Source organism: Sebastes fasciatus, chromosome 11 (genome assembly GCF_043250625.1).
Source record: "Sebastes fasciatus isolate fSebFas1 chromosome 11, fSebFas1.pri, whole genome shotgun sequence".
Taxonomy (NCBI): domain Eukaryota; kingdom Metazoa; phylum Chordata; class Actinopteri; order Perciformes; family Sebastidae; genus Sebastes; species Sebastes fasciatus.
In genome coordinates this window covers 5442596-5463924 of record NC_133805.1, presented here as the reverse complement: position 1 = coordinate 5463924, position 21329 = coordinate 5442596, and the positions used below count along the sequence as shown (strand labels likewise).

General features: G+C 40.4%; 1 protein-coding gene across 1 annotated transcript; it reads right to left on the bottom strand.

Moving 5' to 3' along the window:
- Window positions 1-9308: 9308 nt before the first annotated feature.
- On the bottom strand, window positions 9309-20711 carry olfml2bb (olfactomedin-like 2Bb). Its single transcript, XM_074650152.1, has 9 exons — window positions 20277-20711; window positions 17697-17969; window positions 17433-17540; window positions 16343-16507; window positions 15902-16211; window positions 13992-14456; window positions 13706-13882; window positions 13196-13392; window positions 9309-11965 (listed from the first exon to the last, which is right to left on the bottom strand). Exons 1-9 carry the CDS (start codon window positions 20577-20579, stop codon window positions 11576-11578), a joined length of 2388 nt encoding a protein of 795 aa, XP_074506253.1. The 5' UTR covers window positions 20580-20711; the 3' UTR covers window positions 9309-11575.
- Between the last annotated feature and the right edge of the window lie 618 nt (window positions 20712-21329).

Sequence of the window (21329 nt, the reverse complement as noted above, 5' to 3'; positions counted from 1 at the left end):
AGAAAAGTGATAATACTAATAATAATCATAATCTTAGTCAAAACACATTACTTATAAAAAACAAAAAGCAAGGGCAAATAAGCTGGCCACCTTAACGACATATAAACAAATAAACAACAACAAAACACGTTTAAGTGTAGACACAAACACATATATGTAAACAGACAAATATCAACAATGACAGAAAACAACGAGCTGAATATAGAACAGAGACATAGAAAATAAGGCCCCTTTTTTATTGAATTCCGTGATTTGATTAAAATTCTAATATATATATATTTATTATTGTATATACAGTATGTTATTCTTATTTTGTTATTCAAACAGCACGTGTCATGTAGAGAAGGTAATGCATGGACAAAACCATTGCTGATGAATTGGTGTTTTCCAATGGAGGCTCAGTCTTGCTTTGAAGAGGCCCAGCAGACATCATGTTTAGTAACAAACGGGTCCCACAAGATGGCAGATCAGCTCCAGCTGAAGAAAAAAAATCATAATTACAGAGCCAGGGGATGGGGGTAATATTTTATATATAAAAACTCAGAATTTCTAAGATTAAAGTTGTTAATTTATGAGAAAAAAACTTGAATATTCTCTGAGATTAAAGTGGCAAATTTACAAGAAAAAACTCACAAATTTGTGAGATTATAAACTTGTAAATTTACGCGAAAATAAATTTATATTTATTTTAAAAAATATATATTTTTATTCTCTCTGAATATTAACCCCCTTCTCCGGCTCCGTAGTATTTTTTTATTTTTTTGTACCTACAATAGCCCTAATACGCCGTCGTACAGTGGAGAGTTGTTTTGGCTCATGATTGTTTTAGAGGCTTTTCCATCCTTTTCTCAAAAATAGAAAAAATATGAATTATGGTAATTTTTGAAACTGTGTGCATTACCATTGTAATACCAAACCTATGTTCCTTGAAGCTAAGAAAAGCTGAGCCCTGCCAACGTCATCACCCTAAAATAAATTACAAATCCTCTAACTAAATCTTCAGTTTGAATAAAGTGATTCAGTCTATTAAATGAGTTAGTCTATTATTATTATTCACATTAAAAGCAGTCTACAGGCTGAGAGAGGAAACCCAGAAAGTCGCGGAAGGTCTAATTTTTTAGGTTACAACCTGTTCACACATTGGCAATAAAAAAATTATTAAAAATGTGTAAAAACTTACATACAGTCACTTTAAATAATTTACTCTAATAGCGATAGAGCCAAAATAGATTTTTTTTGTTATTGTGGTTTAATAAAAGTAAAGTTTTCTGCTAGACCACCCCGGACTTGCATGCTTCCCTTTGTGTGCATCAAGCGGGAGAGCAAATTTGTTTTTGATCGCAGTGAAAACGTTGTTTTTGAAAGGCTAAACACCAACAAATATGGATTAGATTAGAAAAAAAATATTTTAAAATTGTTTTATATCCAGACTTTTGTATAAATTATCCAGTAAATTAATCATTTATAAAGTTATTATTCTGGATAAACAATCAAATATTAGCTCAGAATTTCAGTAGGGTCATTACATGTTCATCTACTTGTGTATGAACCTTGTCCTGATCAGCCACTACACAGATCCTTAGGACAGTTTTGACAATACTTCATGCACATTTTGTTTGTAAGATCTCACATCATCACTAATTATTTAGTTTGAAACATGATTGAGCAACAATTTGAAGCTACTGAGTGTGCAGGCTCTTATTTCAGAGTCAGCAGATCAGTGTGAGTATCAAAGTACAGTATGTGGGCTGTTACAGTATTACAGCCAGTGAGGTTGTTTCACCATGCAGCGCTGGACTGTAACTCAGCTGCTCTGTCCAACAGACGCCTGGAAAACTGGACCAACACACACTGGTAATTTGGTGCAGAGGAGGTGGAGGAGGAGCGAAAACGTGACCGCCAAAAAAAAAGGGAGGGTTATGCAAAAGAGGTGGAAAAAGGGTTTAAATAAGGTAAAGTGAAAATGTGTGAAAATGAAAAGAAAAGAAAAGAAAGGAAAGAGAGACTGGGGATGTGGTCTGAGTTTTCCATGCTCTCATAAGCACTGGAATTAGGAATCAATTAAAGGGGACTTCCCACAGTCTGTGTGTGTGTGGATATGTGCAGATCCTGTAATACTTACATTTATCAGCTGCGATCCTGAGAGATTGTGGTTGACCACATTAACCACAATCCCTCCTTAGCAAGAGAAGGAAAATAAATGAAAGACTGCTCGTGTCTGGAGGTCCAGTTCCACAGTGCTACAGCAGTGCTGTATGAAATGTCACATCATCTTTGACATGATCTTAAGAGGCTACAGAACTTGAATGTCCACTTCTGATGAGTAACAAATTGCAAAAGCCATATGCACGAATAACTAGAGACCGTCTTGCAATGGGATCGCACCGTGGGTGGGGGGGCAAGGGCCTCTTCCCCGGTTCCGGCAGACAGACAGAAATATTACATCTAGTTCCCAACATAGACTGCATGGACTGTATGTATGAAGTGGACGTAGTCACCGTGACGTCACCCATTGGTTTGTGGACTGCCATTTGAAGGCTCGAGTTGTGACGCTGTGCTACGTTGCGTTACGCTGCGCTACGTTACGCTGCGTTGTGCGTTACCTTGAGTTACGTTACCTTGCGGTACGTTACCTTGTTACGTTATCTGAACGCAAACCATGATCGTTTTTCTGACCTTAACCAGGTAGTTTTGTTGCCTAAACCTAATCGTTTCACAACGTTGACGACATGGAATTGTGACTTTCTGCAAGCATGATACGATGCTGATATGAAACGTATTTATGAAACTTGTTTTGGTTCAGACACACGACATTCAACGTATCCCGTGGTTTGCAGAAATGTACAATACCAACATTTTTTCTGGCGACTGGGTTGTCCCACTATAGTAGGTGTCTCCAGGACCACATTATGCCATGATGACAAACACTCACAAGGTGAAAACAACACGCTGTCACGGCTGGTAATTACAGAATGTTATAAACTGTATTTGCCTCTGCATAATGTTTTGAAGCATCAGCATACATCTGCTATTGAACTTTTGCAACCTTTATTAATAAACTTGAATGTCATCCTAGTGTGTGGAGATAATGTACGTTCATACACAGTCTATGTATTGCTGTATCTCTACAATGAAGCTAATCAAAGACCCAAGGCTGGCAACCCACTCTTTGAAATACAACATGAACTCCGCCTTGGCGGACGGTTCTTTCTACACTTTGTTCAAATATCCATAAAAGCATCATCCTCCTTCCTCCTCAGATGGTTTTGTTTAACTTTATGGCCTGTAAGAGCATCCAAACGTGCAGGATTTAAACTGTCCTGCATGTTTTTTAAATGAATTTAATGAAATGATTGTGTTTGTGGTTACTGATCTGGTGAACTTGGACATGTTGGTGGAGTCCCAGGACAGCCAGTGCTCTCACTTTAATGCTCCTGAAGGTCTGTAGTGGTGTGTCTGCTAATAAAGTTGGCATTGAGTGATTGCAGTAATAAAAGTATTAAGTGCAGGGATGCAGATGCCAGATGTTGCTTGAGACAGTAAATGACTTCTTTTTTTTTACGTCACAATGCCTGAATTTTTCCTTTAATGGCCATACTGAGTGTTTGTCTTATAAATGTAGTGACAAGGGGTCAGATCTGTCTGTTGTTTGAATCTTTCTTCTTTCTTTGTGTATCCTATTCTAGCCTTCAGACCTCACAATGAAACTGAAATAGATTTTCAGTTTGCAGATTGTTGAAACTTAGTTCACATGTGTCGATGTGGTTAGTTGCATTACCGTTTTAAGCATGTCGGATATCTTTTCAGCAATAGTATTTACAGCCCTTTATCTTTGAATTGACAAAACTTAAATACTGTATACGTTATGTACTGTTATCCAAATAAACCTATCAAAGCTGAGGTAGGCGAGATTGGAGCAAATATGATAAAAAAGTAATTTCCTAAAACGGTCGCTATATCCTTACAGTAGTGCATGAAACAGGTAATCTGAAAAAAAATCATGTGCCTCTGTGTCCTCTGGTGCTCCTAACGGCATCTGCAAGATTTCACAGACCGGAGGAAAACAAGCAGTCAGAGCTGATCTGAGGTCTGCTGTCCAGCTTCCGTCTATGAGAGCCGGCTGTCAATCACTCGCGAACTCCGACCAAACGATCAACTAGGCAGCTCTGATCAAATATGAATCAATATTATGTTACGTTAATGCCTATTTCTCTCCTCAAATGTTTTCAGAAACATCTTATAGTGTACAGTTTAGCTGTAAAATGATTTGTTAAAGCTGAACAGCCAATCGGAGTGATTTCTCTCACCGACGAGCTCCGCCGCAGATTCAACATGCTGAATCGTCTGAAAAGCCGGCGTCGGGCAGACTAATGCCGACGGTGCGGGACACACCGCAAAAACTAGGGCGACAGACGCTCACCGACGCCCTGCACGTCTGTATCACAGTCACTTCTGCATAGTGTGCTTTTAAAATAGACTTGCCAATGTTAACAATCATTGTCAGGTAATAAACTTCTGCATACCGAGCTAGTTATCGTTTTCCTGCACACACAGTGAGTTCAGGATGGAGAAAATGAGATCAGATTAATACAGCAGATGTGTCCGGCTGCAGTCGAGACTAGTTAGTAGCATCATAAACACGCAAGAGCTTTCATGTGGATGTCTGACACTCTAGCTTTGCTTATTGCCTTGACTCTAAGCTGCTTCCTGTAACGTGATCCAAGGAAGAGTTACAGGAACGACAGCAGGAGAGAGAGAGAGAGAGAGAGAGAAAAGGAGTGACACGATGGAGGATGTGAGTCACATTCAAAACCCCCCCGACCCTGTGACTCTGCGGTTTCTGTGTCTGGTTACTCAGGGCAGAACTTCTTTAAAAGCACTCAGGACTAAGATCTTGCAGTCTCTGATTGGACATTCCAGGAAAGGTGATTTTCACTAGTTGCGGTCATTATTCAGAAGAATGTAAAATGTTTTTGGCAGTAAACTGTGGGAGTCTGTCGAAAGTGCAATATTTGCAGATTCATGCTTTCCAGAATGAGCTATTTCTGTCTTTCTGGCTGCAGACTGACATGGCAAACTAAAGGATTCTTGCGTGATTCAACATCTGTTAGTCTCCAACGATATCATATTTTTCGTCCAAATCTTCAGTTTTATATCTCTATAATCTACCTGAGCTGTTGGTCATTTTATCTTACATCCATCATTTTGTATGCACCACAACCATCTTTAGTCTGTCTGTCTGAGTAACAAAGCAGATGTTGAACTCTGATGTCTGGGAGACACATTAACTGTATCTCCTGTCTCCTTCTCCTCCTCCTCCTCCTCTTCTCATCTCTGCTTCTCCATTTCCTCCGCCCTCTTTTATTATTTTCCACCACTTCCCTCCTTTCTTCACCTCTGCTTGCTCTCTTTTCGTCACTCACCTCTCCTCTGCTTTCTAATATTCCATCCACCATTTTCTTTTCTTTTCTCGCTTTCCACAAACTCCTCCGGTGGATTTTCTGTCACCTCTCATTTCGGCCACAATCTCCTAAACACAAATTATCTCTCTGGAGTGTCGATCTTCATGATAACCCCTCTCCTTTATCCTCTCTGTCTCTCTCTCTCTCTCTCTCTCTCCCCCTTTCTTTTTCTTTCTTTGTACAGATTTTTAGCTCGGTGGTAGTCAGGAATGTGTATGCAGATACCGCTGCTATCTTTAAACCAGACATTATGCTGTGTGTGATGTGTGTGTGTTGTAAAGCAGACATTGTGCTCTGTGCACTTGGACAGATAGCGCTGTGTTTTCTGGAGTGTGTGTGTGTACTTGTATATCTATCATTGTGAGGACCAATTTGTGTTTTAAACCTTCAGAGTGAGGACCTTTTTGGAAAGTCAGGACATTTTGGCCAGTCCTCACTTCTTCAAAGGCCTGTTTGAGGGTTCAGACTTGGTATTAAGGTCCAGGTTAGAATCAGGTTTATGTTAGGGTTACTTTAAGGGTTGGGGTTAGGCATTTAGTTGTGATGGTTAAGGTTCGGGTAAGAGGCTAGGGCAGACCTCGTGATGGTTCTGCCTGGCCCGGGAGGTCTCAGACAAACCACACAATTTTACTTACGAAGCTAAAAAAACAGTCAAGAAAGTAGCTTTTATTTTGAAACGCTCGTGTATCGTGAGTGAGCTTCTTCCTGTCACGCTTGATAGTGACGTAAATTGACACATGAAGTAGCGTGTGTTTAAGTAGCGTCACCTGCTGAGGCGGCACGTCTATGATAATAAGTCATGGACTGCTACGTAGTTTTTCGCGGAGGTTGACAATAAAGCTTAGTGTGCTTAGTTTGCAACGAACATGTGGCTGTATTCAAAGACTACAACTTGAGCCATCACGTTGAGACAAAACATGCGGTAAAAATACAGAAACTTATCTGTAGATCAGAAGGTGAGGACAGCCGGGGGATTGCTAGCTAAGCTACGAAAGCAGCAAGGACCTTTTTTTACAAAGTTGCATGCAACGAAAGAAGGAAATTTAGGTGTTAATGTTAAGTTAAAGGTTAAAGTTTTGTGAAAGATAACTAGACTTCTGTTTTTAGGCTTTAAAAAATCTACGGGAGACTTTGACCAATCACAGGTCATTTCATTGAGAGAGCGTTCCTATTGGCTGCGCTCCGGTCATGTGACCGGAACTTGGTGTTCCGTCACCAAATTTCACAATGGCAGCGGCATTACAAACGTTCTCATTTCACAGCTAAACCGTGCACTACAAGATGATTCTGAAAACATTTGAGGAGAGAAATAGGCATTAACGTAACAGAATATTGATTCATATTTGATCAGCGCTGCCTAGTTTGACCGTTTGGTCGGAGTTCGCGAATGATTGACAGCCAGCTCTCATAGACGGCAGCTGAACAGCAGAACTCAGATCAGCTCTTACTGCTTGTTTTCTTCCGGTCTGTGAAATGTTGCAGATGCCGTTAGGAACACCGGAGGACACAGAGACACATGATTTTTTTTCAGGTTACTTGTTTCATGTATTATTGTCACAATATAGCGACCGTTTTATAAAAATAACTTTTTTTAATCATATTTTTTCCAATCTCGCCTACTTCAGCTTTAAGTAAAATGTTAAATGTTAAATGTTTTGTTAATGGAATCATTACTACCCAAAACAGTCAGTCCGGTAGGGTTCAAAGTAATTTTCTTTATAATATGCCGTTTGGAGTGATTTTCAGTATAATAAATGCTGAAAAAAATAAGTGCACAGTATGTTTTCTATAACTTAATCTTGTGATAAAACAGAGGTTATGCATTACAGAATTATTTTGGCCCTCGGCAACAATCTGAGTTTCTCATGTGGCCCCCCCAGGAAAGATAATTGCCCGCCCCTGGGCTCGGGAATGCATTATGTCAATGAGGGTCCTCACAAAAAGGAAGTACAGGGACGTGTGTGCGTGTGTGCGTGTGTGCGTGTGTGTGTGTGTGTGTGTGTGTGTGTGTGTGTGTGTGTGTGTGTGTGGTCGCCATGCTCTGAGACATTCAGACCAAGTGGTTTAAAGACAGTAACACACACACAAACACACACATTCAGCTTGGTGAGTCTTTTGAGTATGCATGTGAATGGGCGCCTTTCTACTGCATCCTGCTAGGTGGTCACTTACCACACACACACACACACACACACACACACACACACACACACACACATGCACCACCCACAGGCACCACCACATAAACATGCCGGTTATATAACTTTTGATGTCATCTCCAGAGGATCCAATCAGCTTCACTGGGACATTCCTGCTGCTGTAAGTCATTCACTAATAGTCAATATGTTGTTGATGTTAACGTTCACACATTTTGGAATTGTTTTGTTTGAAACCTTTTCTTTTCTATGGTCTAATTTATGTCCTACTTTATGTGCAGCTGCTTCAAAAACACAGTGCAGGATTGTACCATTCATTTAAGGAGCCAGGAGTATTTTTTGCAATTAATATTTCCCTTGAAAGTTAGTGTGCGTGTCGGGTTGAGTTCTCTGGAGAGTCCATTAGCAACCACATGTCAGAGGCTGCGAGGCTGGAGCAGAGGGCCCATTAACCAGTCCATGAAGCAGAGCTATTAACTCTCCTCGTGCTCGCCTGCTTTAAAAATGTTATTGTTATAAATGTGTTAATTATTTTTAGTGCATTTTCATTCTGGACTGATGTGATGTGAAGAGGAACTGGGCTGTGCTGAACAAACCCAGACTGGAATGAAAACGAAGTCTTATCAAACGCCAGTCAATGATCTTATTTATATGTGAGACTCTCTTACATGTAGAAGGTCTGGTCTGTGTCCTGAGGTTCACCAGCATCTGGCTGGGGCTTATTTTCCACCCTGGGATCCTTCCAGTGGCTCCGTTGCTTCCAGGAAAACTAAATCAACCCCAGACATAATGTCCATAGCAGGCTGGACATGCACAGCACGGACTGGGGAGAAAAGAAAAAGAAAAAGGAGAAAGCTTGTTCACCTTCATCTTTTTTTTTTTTTTTTTTTGCAATATTTTATTATAAATTACCAAAAGGCAAACTTGTAGTAAATCAGCTGAAATCAACCTTGTCTTGGGATTTTCTTCAACAAGCAAAGTTTGAGTTTTAATTGAATGGACTTCAATGGTAGATGAAGTATTTACTGTACCAGGGTTACAGCTTCCACTCCTGTTCCCACCTGTACTAAAACCTTGTGATAAGAACATCACTGGACAGATGTGAACGTAAATATGCAACTCACTAAGCAGACATTCAATAACAAAAAAACATACAATATAGACTTTGACCATACACAAAAATAGGCTGCTGCTTCATTACATACTGAAATCAAAGGCAACGTTAGATGCAACACTTACATCAGTTTCTAGACCGTTTGATCGGAGTTCACGAGTGACTGACAGCTGCTCAGGGACAACAGTGCTCAGCCGGTCAAATTCACGGTAATGACATAACATGTTGTGGTCAGCAAAAAAAAAAATCAAACATGCTTGAGACTTTCTGTCGGGATGTCGTGAGGCGTCCCAGACGTGGCGGCGGTTGTCGTGTGCTATGACACACTACACAAGATAAAACGATCGATTTTTGCACACAACGCTCATTTATCCCGATCCGAGTCGACACATTGTGAAAATCGTCTAAATATTCAGCCATGACATTGAACATCTTTTCGACAACACTAAGCTACGCTTTCTGTTCTCCAACACAACAAACTGACAACACTTCTCTCTCCGACTTTCACTCACGTTTCAACCGTCGTCTTCCGGCAACAAGTCACATGACACAATAACAAACAGAGCGGATCAAGCGAAAGGTAAAGAACAGGTTTTATTTCTCTATAGGGTCCTTTTCCATAATGTTGTCAGACACTTGTAATAACAATCTGAGCCTGTCAGTGGCAAAAACAAACACCGTTAGTGGACGTACATTGACGGAGAGGAGTTGCCTGATATGATTATATCGCAGCTCATTTAGTGGCAGCAGTGTTATCGCTCAATACTGGACCAGTTTTAAAGATTATTACTCCCATTAGTCACTTAAACACAACAACATGGGGAAATAGGGTCCAGGTTGAAAAAAAACTACCTAAATTTATCCTTCAAAGCCGAAGCTGAGACAAATAACCCTGATGAAATCACAACCTCTCACTCTCCCGATCCAGCTGAATAGTGCTCTCTCCTAAACTCTGCAAAGTTCCCCTTTCATAAGAGTTGAAATCACATATTTTGTACAGATGACTAGATGAATTTCTCTTTACTATTGCCAAGCACTGACCTCACGGAAGGTCATAACAGAAACCAGAGGCTGGTCAGTGTTTACAGGCAGAAAGTTTCGAAGAGCATTTTTTTTTTTATGTGAAATTAAAGTGTATATATAATGGAGAACGCTCCTCCCAAGTCCCACAGTCTCACGGCAGTTCGTGAAATAGTCACGAAATTGAAACTATTTGATTCGTGTACATAGACTTTTTTTTCGTGACGAATGTCCAGCAACACGTGACGCACGTGTCAATTTCCGCTCCAGTCTTTTCAAAGTCAAACTACTTAGTTAGGTTTAGGGAAAGAAAGACTTCGTTAGGCTTACGGCTTGTCCACACCAGGAACGTCAGGAGCGAGTGGCGGCTGCATTACCTGTTGTTTTTTATTTTGGCATTCATGTTAACAGGTTAACAGCGTCTCATGCGCGTCTCAGCTGCGTGCCAGCTGCGTCTCTTCTAGAGAGTCAAGGTCTCGCCTATTTTTAACGTGAGCTGCGCGCGGTTCACAACAACAACAGACAGTGAAAGTGATCTATTGACTGTATATTGGCATCATATCAGACATCTGTCGAATATGTCACGGACATGAAAAAAGTGAAGATTTATTTTTAACTCAACATTTCCTGCTTTCATTTAAAAATAAAAGCCCTCAAGCGTTTTATTTTTCTGTGGACAGAATTCCTTCATTTGTTAACATGAGGCTTTTATTCTGAAATATGTGCAGGACAGTATTGTAGAACATGCAGTAACTTGCAGGGCTCCATGAATGAATAAAGTAAGGGGGTTTAAATGTGGATTATTACTATTATTTACAAATGAGTACACATTTCTTAACTTTTTTCTGTCTAAAATAAATATAAATGACATTTATAATGAAATGAAATGGCCACTATGAAAGGCAAACTCTATGTAGAAAGATAGGGTGGCAGCAGCAGCAGAAACGAAGCTGGTGTGAACAACCGACGTATGAATCACGCATCAGTTCAGCGAGGCAGCCGCCGCGCGTTGCTCACACGGCCGGTCTGGACAAGCCGTTAGGCAACAAAACTACTTAGTTAGGTTTAGGAAAAGATCTCAGTTTGGGTTTAAATAACACCCGATGTTGTGTAACTTAAATACGAAAGTTACGTGACAAAAACTTGCTACTTAGTTAGGTTTAGGAAAAGATCGTGTTTTGGGTTAAAATAACTCCGGAAGTGCTGTAACTTAAGTACAGAAGTTCCCATCCACCTCGACCTCCTTCCTACGCGGCGTTCGTTGCTCTTGTTTGTGTCTATGTACACGAATCAATACATTAAATTTCGTGACTATTTCACAAACTGCTGTGCGACTGCGATGCTCCTCCACAGTGATCACCATTTATAAAAAATAAACTTGATGTGATTAAGTGTGTGTTTGTCTACAAACTCAAATGCTGGAAGCACATGTTCTAGAGGAATGGGATTAACGGGGTGATTATTGAACATTTTTAGAACCATTTGTCTGAAATGTGGGAGTGGACAGCTGTGCATACATCGTTTTTTAAAAAAAGGGGAAAGTTTCCATTTGGAGAAATAAAGAAATATGTGAATACATTTATTTACATTTATTCATATGACCCCTGGGGTCTTTTGTCTTTTTCCAAACGTGAATATATTTCAAGTTAAGTGCTGCTCCTGCTGCTTGATACTGACTGTGTGTGACAAAGCAGCAGCTGAGGTCAATATAAAAACACATCCAGTTAGACTGATCCACAGTCATCTGTTCAGTTATTATCTTATTTCTTCAGTCCTCAGCTTTGTTTGCTGGATATGCTACGTTGCTAAGTCCATTCATTGTGCTAATAAGCGAAGATGACATCATACGTCATCTGGTGTCCGTTGTCCCACGCGTACAGCTTCTTGTCTAGCGGGCTGTAAGCCAGCTGGGAGGTGTGCGCGTGCATGTTCGTGAACGCCAGGCTCGGCACGGTGTGCGTGAGCGTGTGTGTGTCGTAGGCGTATGTCACGTTAGCGTAGCGGTGCTCCATGCTGTTCACTCCGTAAAGCACGCCGCAAACCAGGAAGCTGTTGCCGTAGCGACCCCGCCGAAGACCCGTGCGGAAGCTCTGCATCGGCTGCAGGTCTCGGGGGTTGAGGTGGATGAGCAGGATCACTTCCTGGTGGAAGCCCTCTGTGTCCAGAGCCGGGTAGAGCAGCCACAGGCCGGACTCGTCAACAGCAAACTCCACCTGGAAAATACAACACGCTGTAACTTACAGAGTACAAATATCTAAAACACATTCATATTTAAAGGTTTTATTACCTTTACAGCTGTAATCAGTATTTTTAGATTAACAATGTGAGTACTTGTATGTGAAAGGTGCCGCTCTTATAGTGATGAACCAGCAAATAAAGTCATTATGACCCAACTCTACAGCGCTACAGAGCCTTTCAGCCTCTTTCAGCACATTGTTTTTGGTTTTGTGGCAACCAACTTTACTGTTTTGGTTCAAAATGAATGAATAAATAAATAAATAAGTAAATTACTCAATAAATAAATAAATAAATGACTCAATAAATAAATAAATAAATGTCATTAAATGCAGCAAAATAATATTAAAGATAAAAAAAGCCATTAATTAATTGATAAAATGTGATTTCTGTTTTAATTTTCTTCTTTATTATTATATTGCTATATTTTTTTTTTACTTTATCTGCTTTTATTATCTGTAAAAGTGTGAAGCACTTTGTAATATCTGTTTTGAGAAGTGCTACATAAATAAATGTATTATTATTATCATTATTATTTATTTATTTAAGTTTGTACTAATTCCCTTATTTATTTACTGTTCTGTTAAATCCCTTTTATTTATTTATGTATTTATTTGTATTCAATTATTTGTATTTTATTTATTTTTTATCAATTAATTATTGGCTACATTTATTTTTAACACTATTTTTGATGCATTTAATGACATATTTATTTATTTATTTATCGAGTAATTTATTTTTGATTTTGGCACGTTCCGTCCTCCGTACTGCTCAGCACCAAATGGCAGAAAGACAAAGTTAATGACTCGCTTTGAGAGGACAAGATGCATCTCTTTGCGAATGAATTAAAGTATTGACTGAGTTAATCTTTGCATTTAAACTATTAATTAAAAATCGATGCAGTGTTTTTGAGAATCGATGTGGTATCACAAAACATAATATTGCGATATTCTATTTATGTTTTTTAATATTTTCTTACACACCTAGTTGAAATTGAAATGAACAGGGAACCAAACTACAGCAGTTGTTTCAACTCCTAGCTATTTGCCCTTTTGAACTCTGGTGATTTGTAGTGTTTTTGTTCCCCGCACTGATCTTTTATGACCCTCTTAAGTGTCCCGAGTGTACACTCCACTAGTAAATCACCATATAGAGTTTCTCCCGTACCGTTAAATCAACAGTTACGTAAAGTTTACCACGGGTCTTACTTCACTTTGTGTCCTGTGAGCTTGCTCCTCCAGTATGGCATCATGTAGCGTGGTCCAGGCGGCCACGTATCTGCGTCTCAGGTCGTATCTGATGACGTCTCTGCTGAAGGCGCGGTTGTAGTAGAGAGCTCCGTTAAACACGACGTGGCCCGTTCCAGTGAAACTGTACGGCAGCTTGTACGAATTACTCACCTGACCTGAGCAGGAAGAGCACAAGGAAAAAACATACAGTCAGCTGGTCAGACTCACGATCCACAACATAACCATGACTGCATATCACCTCAAATGAAGAGCAGCGCACAGCCGCTTCTCAAGCCTAAGGGCCCTATTTTAACGATTAAGTGCTATTTTAGCATATAATTATTAAATAACATTTATAATTAAGTCATTTTCTATCAATTTTGAGGTAAATATTAATTAAAAAAAATGAGGTTACTTGCTAATTATCACTTAATGACCATGAAATTTGCGGACCTGTAAAATGAAGTGTTATACCCACGACTCCTATACCTGATTTGAAGGCGTCCATGTCTCGGAACTCCAGGAGGTTGTTGCCATAGTGACCATTAGTGAGGTAGATGACGTTGCCATGACCGCGACCGTCTCTCATCCAGGCTCCGTCGCTGAAGCCGTACGAGTTCTGCTGAACCGGCTCAGAGATGCTGGCTACCGTGTCCTTACACACTGCTGCAAGAAAACACACACGGAAGGTGACACCGTGAATCAAGACTCTATAGAGTATTTGTCACAATATGTGCACAGATAAACTATTAGACACTATATACTGTATCTCTACCAGGCTTTTTTGTGGTCCTCGGTTGGTCAGCGGGGCTCTCCGTCCAGCTGAGTCGACTTTTGGATGCTGGCTGAGGATCTGCCATTGGAGACGCATCAACGGTGGGTGAGGTGGTGTGCTGGTCGACGTGCCGCGTAGGCTGAATAGTCACTGTAGTTTGTCGGGAAGTAGTTGTCAGTTCGGCTGTCGTTGGTTTTGGAGTTGTTGGCGGTATGCTAGTGGTTAATTCAGCCGTTGGTATGACGGTGGTGGGAACCGGTTTGGTTGTGGTTGTGGTTTGTTGGGTGGTAGTCGGAGGAGTAGTTGGTTGCTGGGTGGCTGCAGGCCGGCTCGGTCTCCTTGAGAGGTCCTGAAAGTCTAACTGTGTGCTAACAGTGGTTGAAGGTCCTGGACTCTTGGTGGGGAAAGTCCTGGTAGGTGGGAGCGGCTCAGAGATCAGTAAGTCCACTGAAGCATTTGTAGTTGCTGTAAAAGAAGTAAAATGAGATATATGTTGAATTACGGTTCTATCAGCCTGCTAGAGCTGAACAAAGCTTTTTTATTCAAATAATGAGGTGGTCACATCCTCTCTTTAGGGTGCAGATGTTGCTGTGTGGTAATCTTTGCAGTGAAGTGTATTTTTCAGAAGATCGAATCGTTGAGTGAGATTGCTAGGACCTGCAGAGTTGCCAAGTCCGCTTATTTTAAGCGACTTTGGGCTTGTTTTCCTGAAAAAAGTTGCTTACAAATATTAGTGGTTGCAGGTTTTTGTGGGCTTGTTTCTAAAGTGTAGTTGCTTATTTAGGCTTCTGTCTCTCTCCGACAATTTGAAGGCAGTTTGCCGTATTTGTAAGTGTGATATACGAGCACATCACGCCGATCTGGGTCAACATGTTAGCACTGAAAAACATGAAAGAAACGCAGCACCGTTCTTTTTAATGAGGCCTATCGACATTGGAAGATGCCATCAAGTCGTAACAGTTTTTCCACATAAAGTGACATAGAAGCGTTAGCGTAACAAGGCTGTGTGATGTTAGACTTCATAAATGACATCCTAACGTCTTTTCCTAACCACTTTTCCTCGACCTCGATGGAAAACGTCACGAGGTCAAGGAAAAATGAGAAGGAGAATTCAGAAGGACTTAGGAAAAGACAACCGTGGTGTTAAGAGAATCCGACTGCACTTTCACAATAGGCTCCGTAATTATGATATGACAGCGGCGGATGTAAGTGACCTGGTGAAACTACAATGTTCTGAAGACGGACTACAAAAGGCGCTGCTCCCCTCATGCGTTCTTAAATAGCTCTTTCAGTGACAGACTGCTTCACCCGCGGTGTGAAAGAGAGATACTGCAGGTTACTCTGCTGCTGGAACACTTTATCAACATATAATAAATGACTATCTGACCTAACGTGGACAACCGGTGAAAAATATCACTTCATTACCAAGGTTGGAATTGAAATAAACAAAGGATCATATGATATATTGAGTTAATTGCTCGAGTTATGGAGAAGGTGTAGGACCATGCACTTTTTCCAACAGTTTTTTACTGAGGTATTTGTTACATAAAGTGAAACGAAATGGTTGTCACTGTCCACTCATATTAAAAATGAATCCCAATTAGTGTATGAGCGTCTGATAATAATATGCAAGATAAGCATATCGTTTGTTATCATGAACGGCCGAATGGTGCTTTAAATGCTGCGGCCGCAAGGAATTGTGGGATGTTATTCTCTCTTTTCCTTTGGTAAAGGATGGTCCAGTGTATCCTCTGTTAGAGGAGATACTAAAGGAAGCATTGAAGCTCCTTTCTTCAGCATTTGGAGAATTCGAACAGCTCTTATCACGGCTGTTACTTGATACTTCCGGGTCATTTCACTCCATTAGGAACCTTCCTGAGAGAAAAAGGATTATTCGACCGCAGCCTTACTGTTTTTTCCTTTACGTTTCTCCTCATCTTTGTAGCTCCCCTCCTCTGCCTTGTAAAAGGTCACGCCCCTGATGACCTTGCTGTTCTTGTCTTTGATTGGCTGCTTCGGCTCTATCTTGTCTTTGACTGGCTGCTTCGGCTCTATCTTGTCTTTGACTGGCTGCTTCGGCTCTATCTTGTCTTTGACTGGCTGCTTCGGCTCTATCTTGTCTTTGATTGGCTTTTGAGTTCCCGTCTTATTCCCGGCCGGCTGTTGTTGCTCCAGACCATCTTGCTGTTGGTTCTTCTTCAGCTGACCTTCTTGATTCTTCTGCAACATAAAATTTCTGTCTCATTTATAAAGAATATGAGTTTTTCAGTAGAGATTTTTTTTTTTTTTTTAAAATGCAGAAGTCTGTCTTTGCTTCTGATACGTTAGACAGATTTTCAGACAGTTGATACCTGCTTGTTGCCGTAGGCAGCTGCTCCACTTTTCTGTCCTGCACGCTCCAAATCACTCACTTTCTTCTTTTTCTGCTGGGCCTTCTTCTCTTTCTCCTTTTCTTTTGCTCTTTCCTTCGCACGTTCTTTCTCTCTCGCTCTCTCAGTAAAATTACGAGCCACAGCCTGGAGTGCACACACATGATGACAGCACATAAACAGTCCATCCTAAACAGGATTCACAGTGGCATACTCAATGGCAAATGGAAAATGTGCTCTTGATAAGACACAAGTACGAGACGCACGGCAGACATGAGAGGATACCAATCACTTTCTGTTTTAATATACATGCTGCAAACATCTGTTTCTACATGCCGCAAACAGCTGTTTCTACATGCAGCAAACATCTGTTTCTATATGTTGCAAACAGCTGTTTCTAGCACCGCAAACATCTGTTTCTACATGCCGCAAACAGCTGTTTCTAACACCGCAAACATATGTTTCTACATGCTGAAAACAGCTGTTTCTACATGCTGCAAACAGCTGATTCTAACACTGCAAACATCTGTTTCTACATGTCGCAAACAGCTGCTTCTAACACTGCAAACAGCTGTTTCTACATGCCGCAAACAGCTGTTTAACACCGCAAACATCTGTGTCTACATGCTGCAAACAGCTGCTTCTAACACTGCAAACAGCTGTTTCTACATGCTGCAAACAGCTGTTTCTTCACTGCAAACAGCTGTTAAACACCGCAAACATATGATTCTACATGCCGCAAACAGCTGTTTCTAACACTGCAAAGATCTGTTTCTACATGCTGCAAACAGCTGTTTCTAGTACTGCAAACATCTGTTTCTACATGCTGCAAACAGCTGTTTCTTCACTGCAAACAGCAGTTTCTACATGCCGCAAACAGCTGTTTCTACATGCTGCAAACAGCTGTTTCTTCACTGCAAACAGCTGTTTCTTCACTGCAAACAGCTCTTTCTACATGCTGCAAACAGCTGTTTTTACATGCTGCAAACAGCTGTTTCTACATACCATGTTTCTAGATACAGTGTATAATGGATCCTGAGTGAGTCCTAAGCAAGTGTCTGTGTGTGCTCACCTTCTCCATGTTGTCCACCCTGGTCAGCAGCTTGGTGGTGACAGAGTGGAGCTTTAACAGGTCCATCCCGTACAGAGAGCCCTCCAATAAGTCAATGATAGTCGCCAACTAAACAGGCAAAACCACCGACATAAATGACACAGAGAGATGAGAGAAAAAAAACTCTGATTAGGTCTCTGGGAATCATCAAGTTCAAACTGTACACTACTTCAAGACATTATTTGTCCTCAATAGCCAATAGGAAAACATTGTGTGTGTTTCTACCTTAATGTCATCTTTGCCGGCCTCTTGTAGTTTTTTAAACCTGTACTCTCCCTCACAGGGGTTGACAGCTGAAGGCGGAGCCATGCACATACACTTCTTGCAGTCTGTTCCCTTGGTAATCGTCTCCACGGTGTAAGAATGCTGGGACTGCGATGCCGGGTCGCTGTCATGGATACGGCTGCAGTCAGAGCGTTTGATTGGTCGAACAATACAGCGACACACACAGTCAGACCCCGACGACACCGTCTTTACTTTGTCGTAATCGCCGAGCAACTGAAAGAGAAATACACTAACTTTAACTTTTTAACTCGACTTAATATGAATGTATACTTCATCATTTGTATTAGTCTCTACTATATATATTAAGCAGAAATGCTTGAATGAAAACTAAAAGAAACAGAGTTGTAGCCTGGGGGATGATTTGCAGCTGCAGCAGTGGTGAGCTGCCTGAGAAGAAGATAGCTATACAGGCGTTTACTAACAGACACTTTTTGGTTTGGAGCACTTACAGTTTGAAGGATATTACATAACCAACCACCAGAAGGATGCAACCCTGTTGCCGTGGTGCAGACACACACACACACACACACACACACACACACACACACACAAACACACACACACACAGAGGCCTGGGTCCGATTTACACGTCATTTAAGCTGAACTGACGAACTGTGGGGTTTGGATTGCGTTCAAAGGAAAAGTAAAATACGGGCCTAGTTTTGCAAGTAAAAACTGCTGCGTGTGACACGATCACTAGATCTCGTTTTCATATTGGAAATGAGAGATTGATGGTTTACAGTTAAAAAGCACAAGTGCTTTGAATTCTCATGTGGTTTTCACTCGATGAAGTGGAAAACGGAGTCAGTGAGATGTGATCTGACACACGAGACGGTCGGCAAATGAGATCAAATGGAGTCTCGTGGAGAGAGGAACATTAAACCGGTCTTGTGTTGAAGTTCTGGCAATTTAATACTGCACACCATTATCAGGATAATCATTGTGTAGCACACACATTTTTTTTTCAATTGTGTACACGACTTCCCATGTTGTAAATACGAGCTCACGAGTTTCATGTTGGCTATTCAGCAAAAGCAGTGCGTTTTTTTTCTGAAAATGTCTTTCAATTGCCTTTTTTTGTTGTTTGCTAATTTCTCGCCGCAGATCAAGCGTACCGGTAAACCGTCAGCAATGGAGGTGAAAGCAAACAAATCTGTCCACGAACTATTAAAGGGACTCTATGTAAGAATCAGAAATTGCTTGTTAACAGCGACACCTGTGGCCGTTAAGTCAATGAAAGTCAGTGTCGGGCTCGCGCTTGTACTCGCTATACATAGACATGAACGAGCATCGCTCAACACAGTGAGGCGACACACGTCAGCTAAAACCACAATATCACTCTATATTTCAGCTGCTTGGCAGTAATGTTAGCTGACCAGACGAAGGTCTCTCCATGAATCAATGCTGATCCTAGTGTTGGCTTTTCCTGCTTCAGCCACCCGACCGCGGCCGGAGGGACCCTGCCCTATGACATTGCAAGTTTGAGACTTCCTCCTCTGGTTTCTGGCTTTCAGAGAGAGAGAGCAACTCATGTTCACTAATGATGCTGATTGAGCTTTCCTAGACTATGGAAATAACATACTGGAATTATTAATTTAGGTGATGTTCCCCTTTAACAATTTTTTTTAAACTGGTCGGTAAATTGGATAACGCCGAATTGAAAATACTATACCATGACTTTTTTCATGAAATTTTTCAATTTGGTATATTTTAACTTTTTTCACATTTTTCGACATTATATATGACGATTTTTTTTCCAATTTTTTTTTCGAAATACTATACTATGATTTTTTTCATGAAATTTTTCAACATACTATACCATGACTTTTGTTTTTTTTTCATAAAATTGTTCACAATTTTTCGACATTTTATACTATGACTTTTTTTCGTAAAATTTTTCAATATGGTATATTTTAACTTTTTTTTCATGATATTTTTCGACATTACATACGACGACCTTTTTTCAAAAAAAAAAATCGAAATACTATACTATGAATTTTTTCATGAAATTTTTCGACATAGTATAACATGACTTTTTTCCATACATTTTTTTTGACATACTATACCATAACTTTTTTTCAACTTACTATACTATGACTTTTTTTCATGAAATTCTTCGACATACTATGCTATGTCTTTTTTTCAACATACTATATATTACTATTTTCGACATTATATACGACTTTAAAAAAAACAAAAAAACAACTTTATTTATTTACATTTTTTTCAACATACTATACCATGACTTTTTTCCATAAAATGTTTTGACATACTATACTATAACTTTTTTTTTTTTCAAAACATTTTTCACAATTTTTCGACATTTTATACCATGACTTTTTTTCATGACTTTTTTCGATAAAACTTTTCAATTTACTATACAATGACTTTTTTTTCATGAAATAAAATTTCTAAAAAAATATGTGAAATCTTTCTTATACTAGTTTTGCACGTTTGTTGTGCACAATTTTGTCATGAAACTGCGAATTTGTTTTTATGCAGTTTGTGGCTGACCCTGACCTGGCTGATGACATTCTCTTGGTTGTCCAGCTCCTCTTCCAGAGGCTCGGCGGTGGGTTGCTGCTGAACTCTGTCCTCTGCTCCTCCAGCCGGGGACAGCTGCTGCACTCTGTCCTCCGGCTGCTGCAGACTGTCCTCTGCTCCTCCAGCAGGACTCGGGGACTGCTGCTGCAGACTGTCCTCCGCTTTGTCCTCCGCTGTCTCCAGAGCATCCTGGTCCGGTTGACTCAGCTCTGTCGCCTCCAGAGCATCGAGACCGCTCACAGCACAGCACAGAATGAGCAGAGAGAATCTGCGCCACATTTCTGCACAGAAAACAGCAGACAACGTCTCCAACAGTCCACCGGTGATCCAACGCGTAAAAACGACGCTCCGCTGGGTCTTTAAACGCGTCTTAACGCTCCAAGTCAGCCTGAAAACTCAGTTCTTCTTTTGGATGACATTAAAAGGATGAATGGAAAAAAGAAATGGGTGGCACCGACAGACAGAGAGAGAGAGAGAGAGACCTCTACACAGGACCAGGTCCAAACCAGGACTGAATGAGAGAGAGAGAGAGAGGGAGAGAGAGAGAGAGAGAGAGAGAGAGAGAGAGAGACCTCTACACAGGACCAGGTCCAAACCAGGACTGAATGAGAGAGAGAGAGAGAGAGACAGAGAGAGAGAGAGAGAGAGAGATATTGCAATATATTGTTATTAATTGTTTTTTGTTTGTTTGTTTTATTGACGCAACAAACAGTTTTCTTACATTTACACGCATGTTCTTTTTAAATATCTCTATATTGTAATTTGCTTAATGAATTGTAATATGTGTATATATATGTTTCTGTTTTTATTTTGTTCTTTTTTTATTTTTATTTATTATTGAATTGACTCTTTGGCAATATTGTTCACCTGACAGTCATGATCAATAAAGCAAATTGAATTGAATTGAATTGCGAGGGAGATAGAGAGAGAGTGAAAAACAGAGAGAGAGAGAGAGAGAGAGAAAAAAAGAGAGAGAGAGGAGAGGGAAAAAGAGAGAGGGAGAGAGAGAGAGAAAGAAGGAGAAAGAGA

Coding starts and splice junctions, on each gene's coding strand:
- olfml2bb (XM_074650152.1), bottom strand. CDS start 20,579: ATGTGGCGCAGATTCTCTCTGCTCATTCTGTGCTGTGCTGTGAGCGGT. Junction 16,508..17,432: donor GGGTGGACAACATGGAGAAG/GTGAGCACACAC, acceptor TGTGCACTCCAG/GCTGTGGCTCGTAATTTTAC. Junction 13,393..13,705: donor CATGGACGCCTTCAAATCAG/GTATAGGAGTCG, acceptor CTTCCTGCTCAG/GTCAGGTGAGTAATTCGTAC.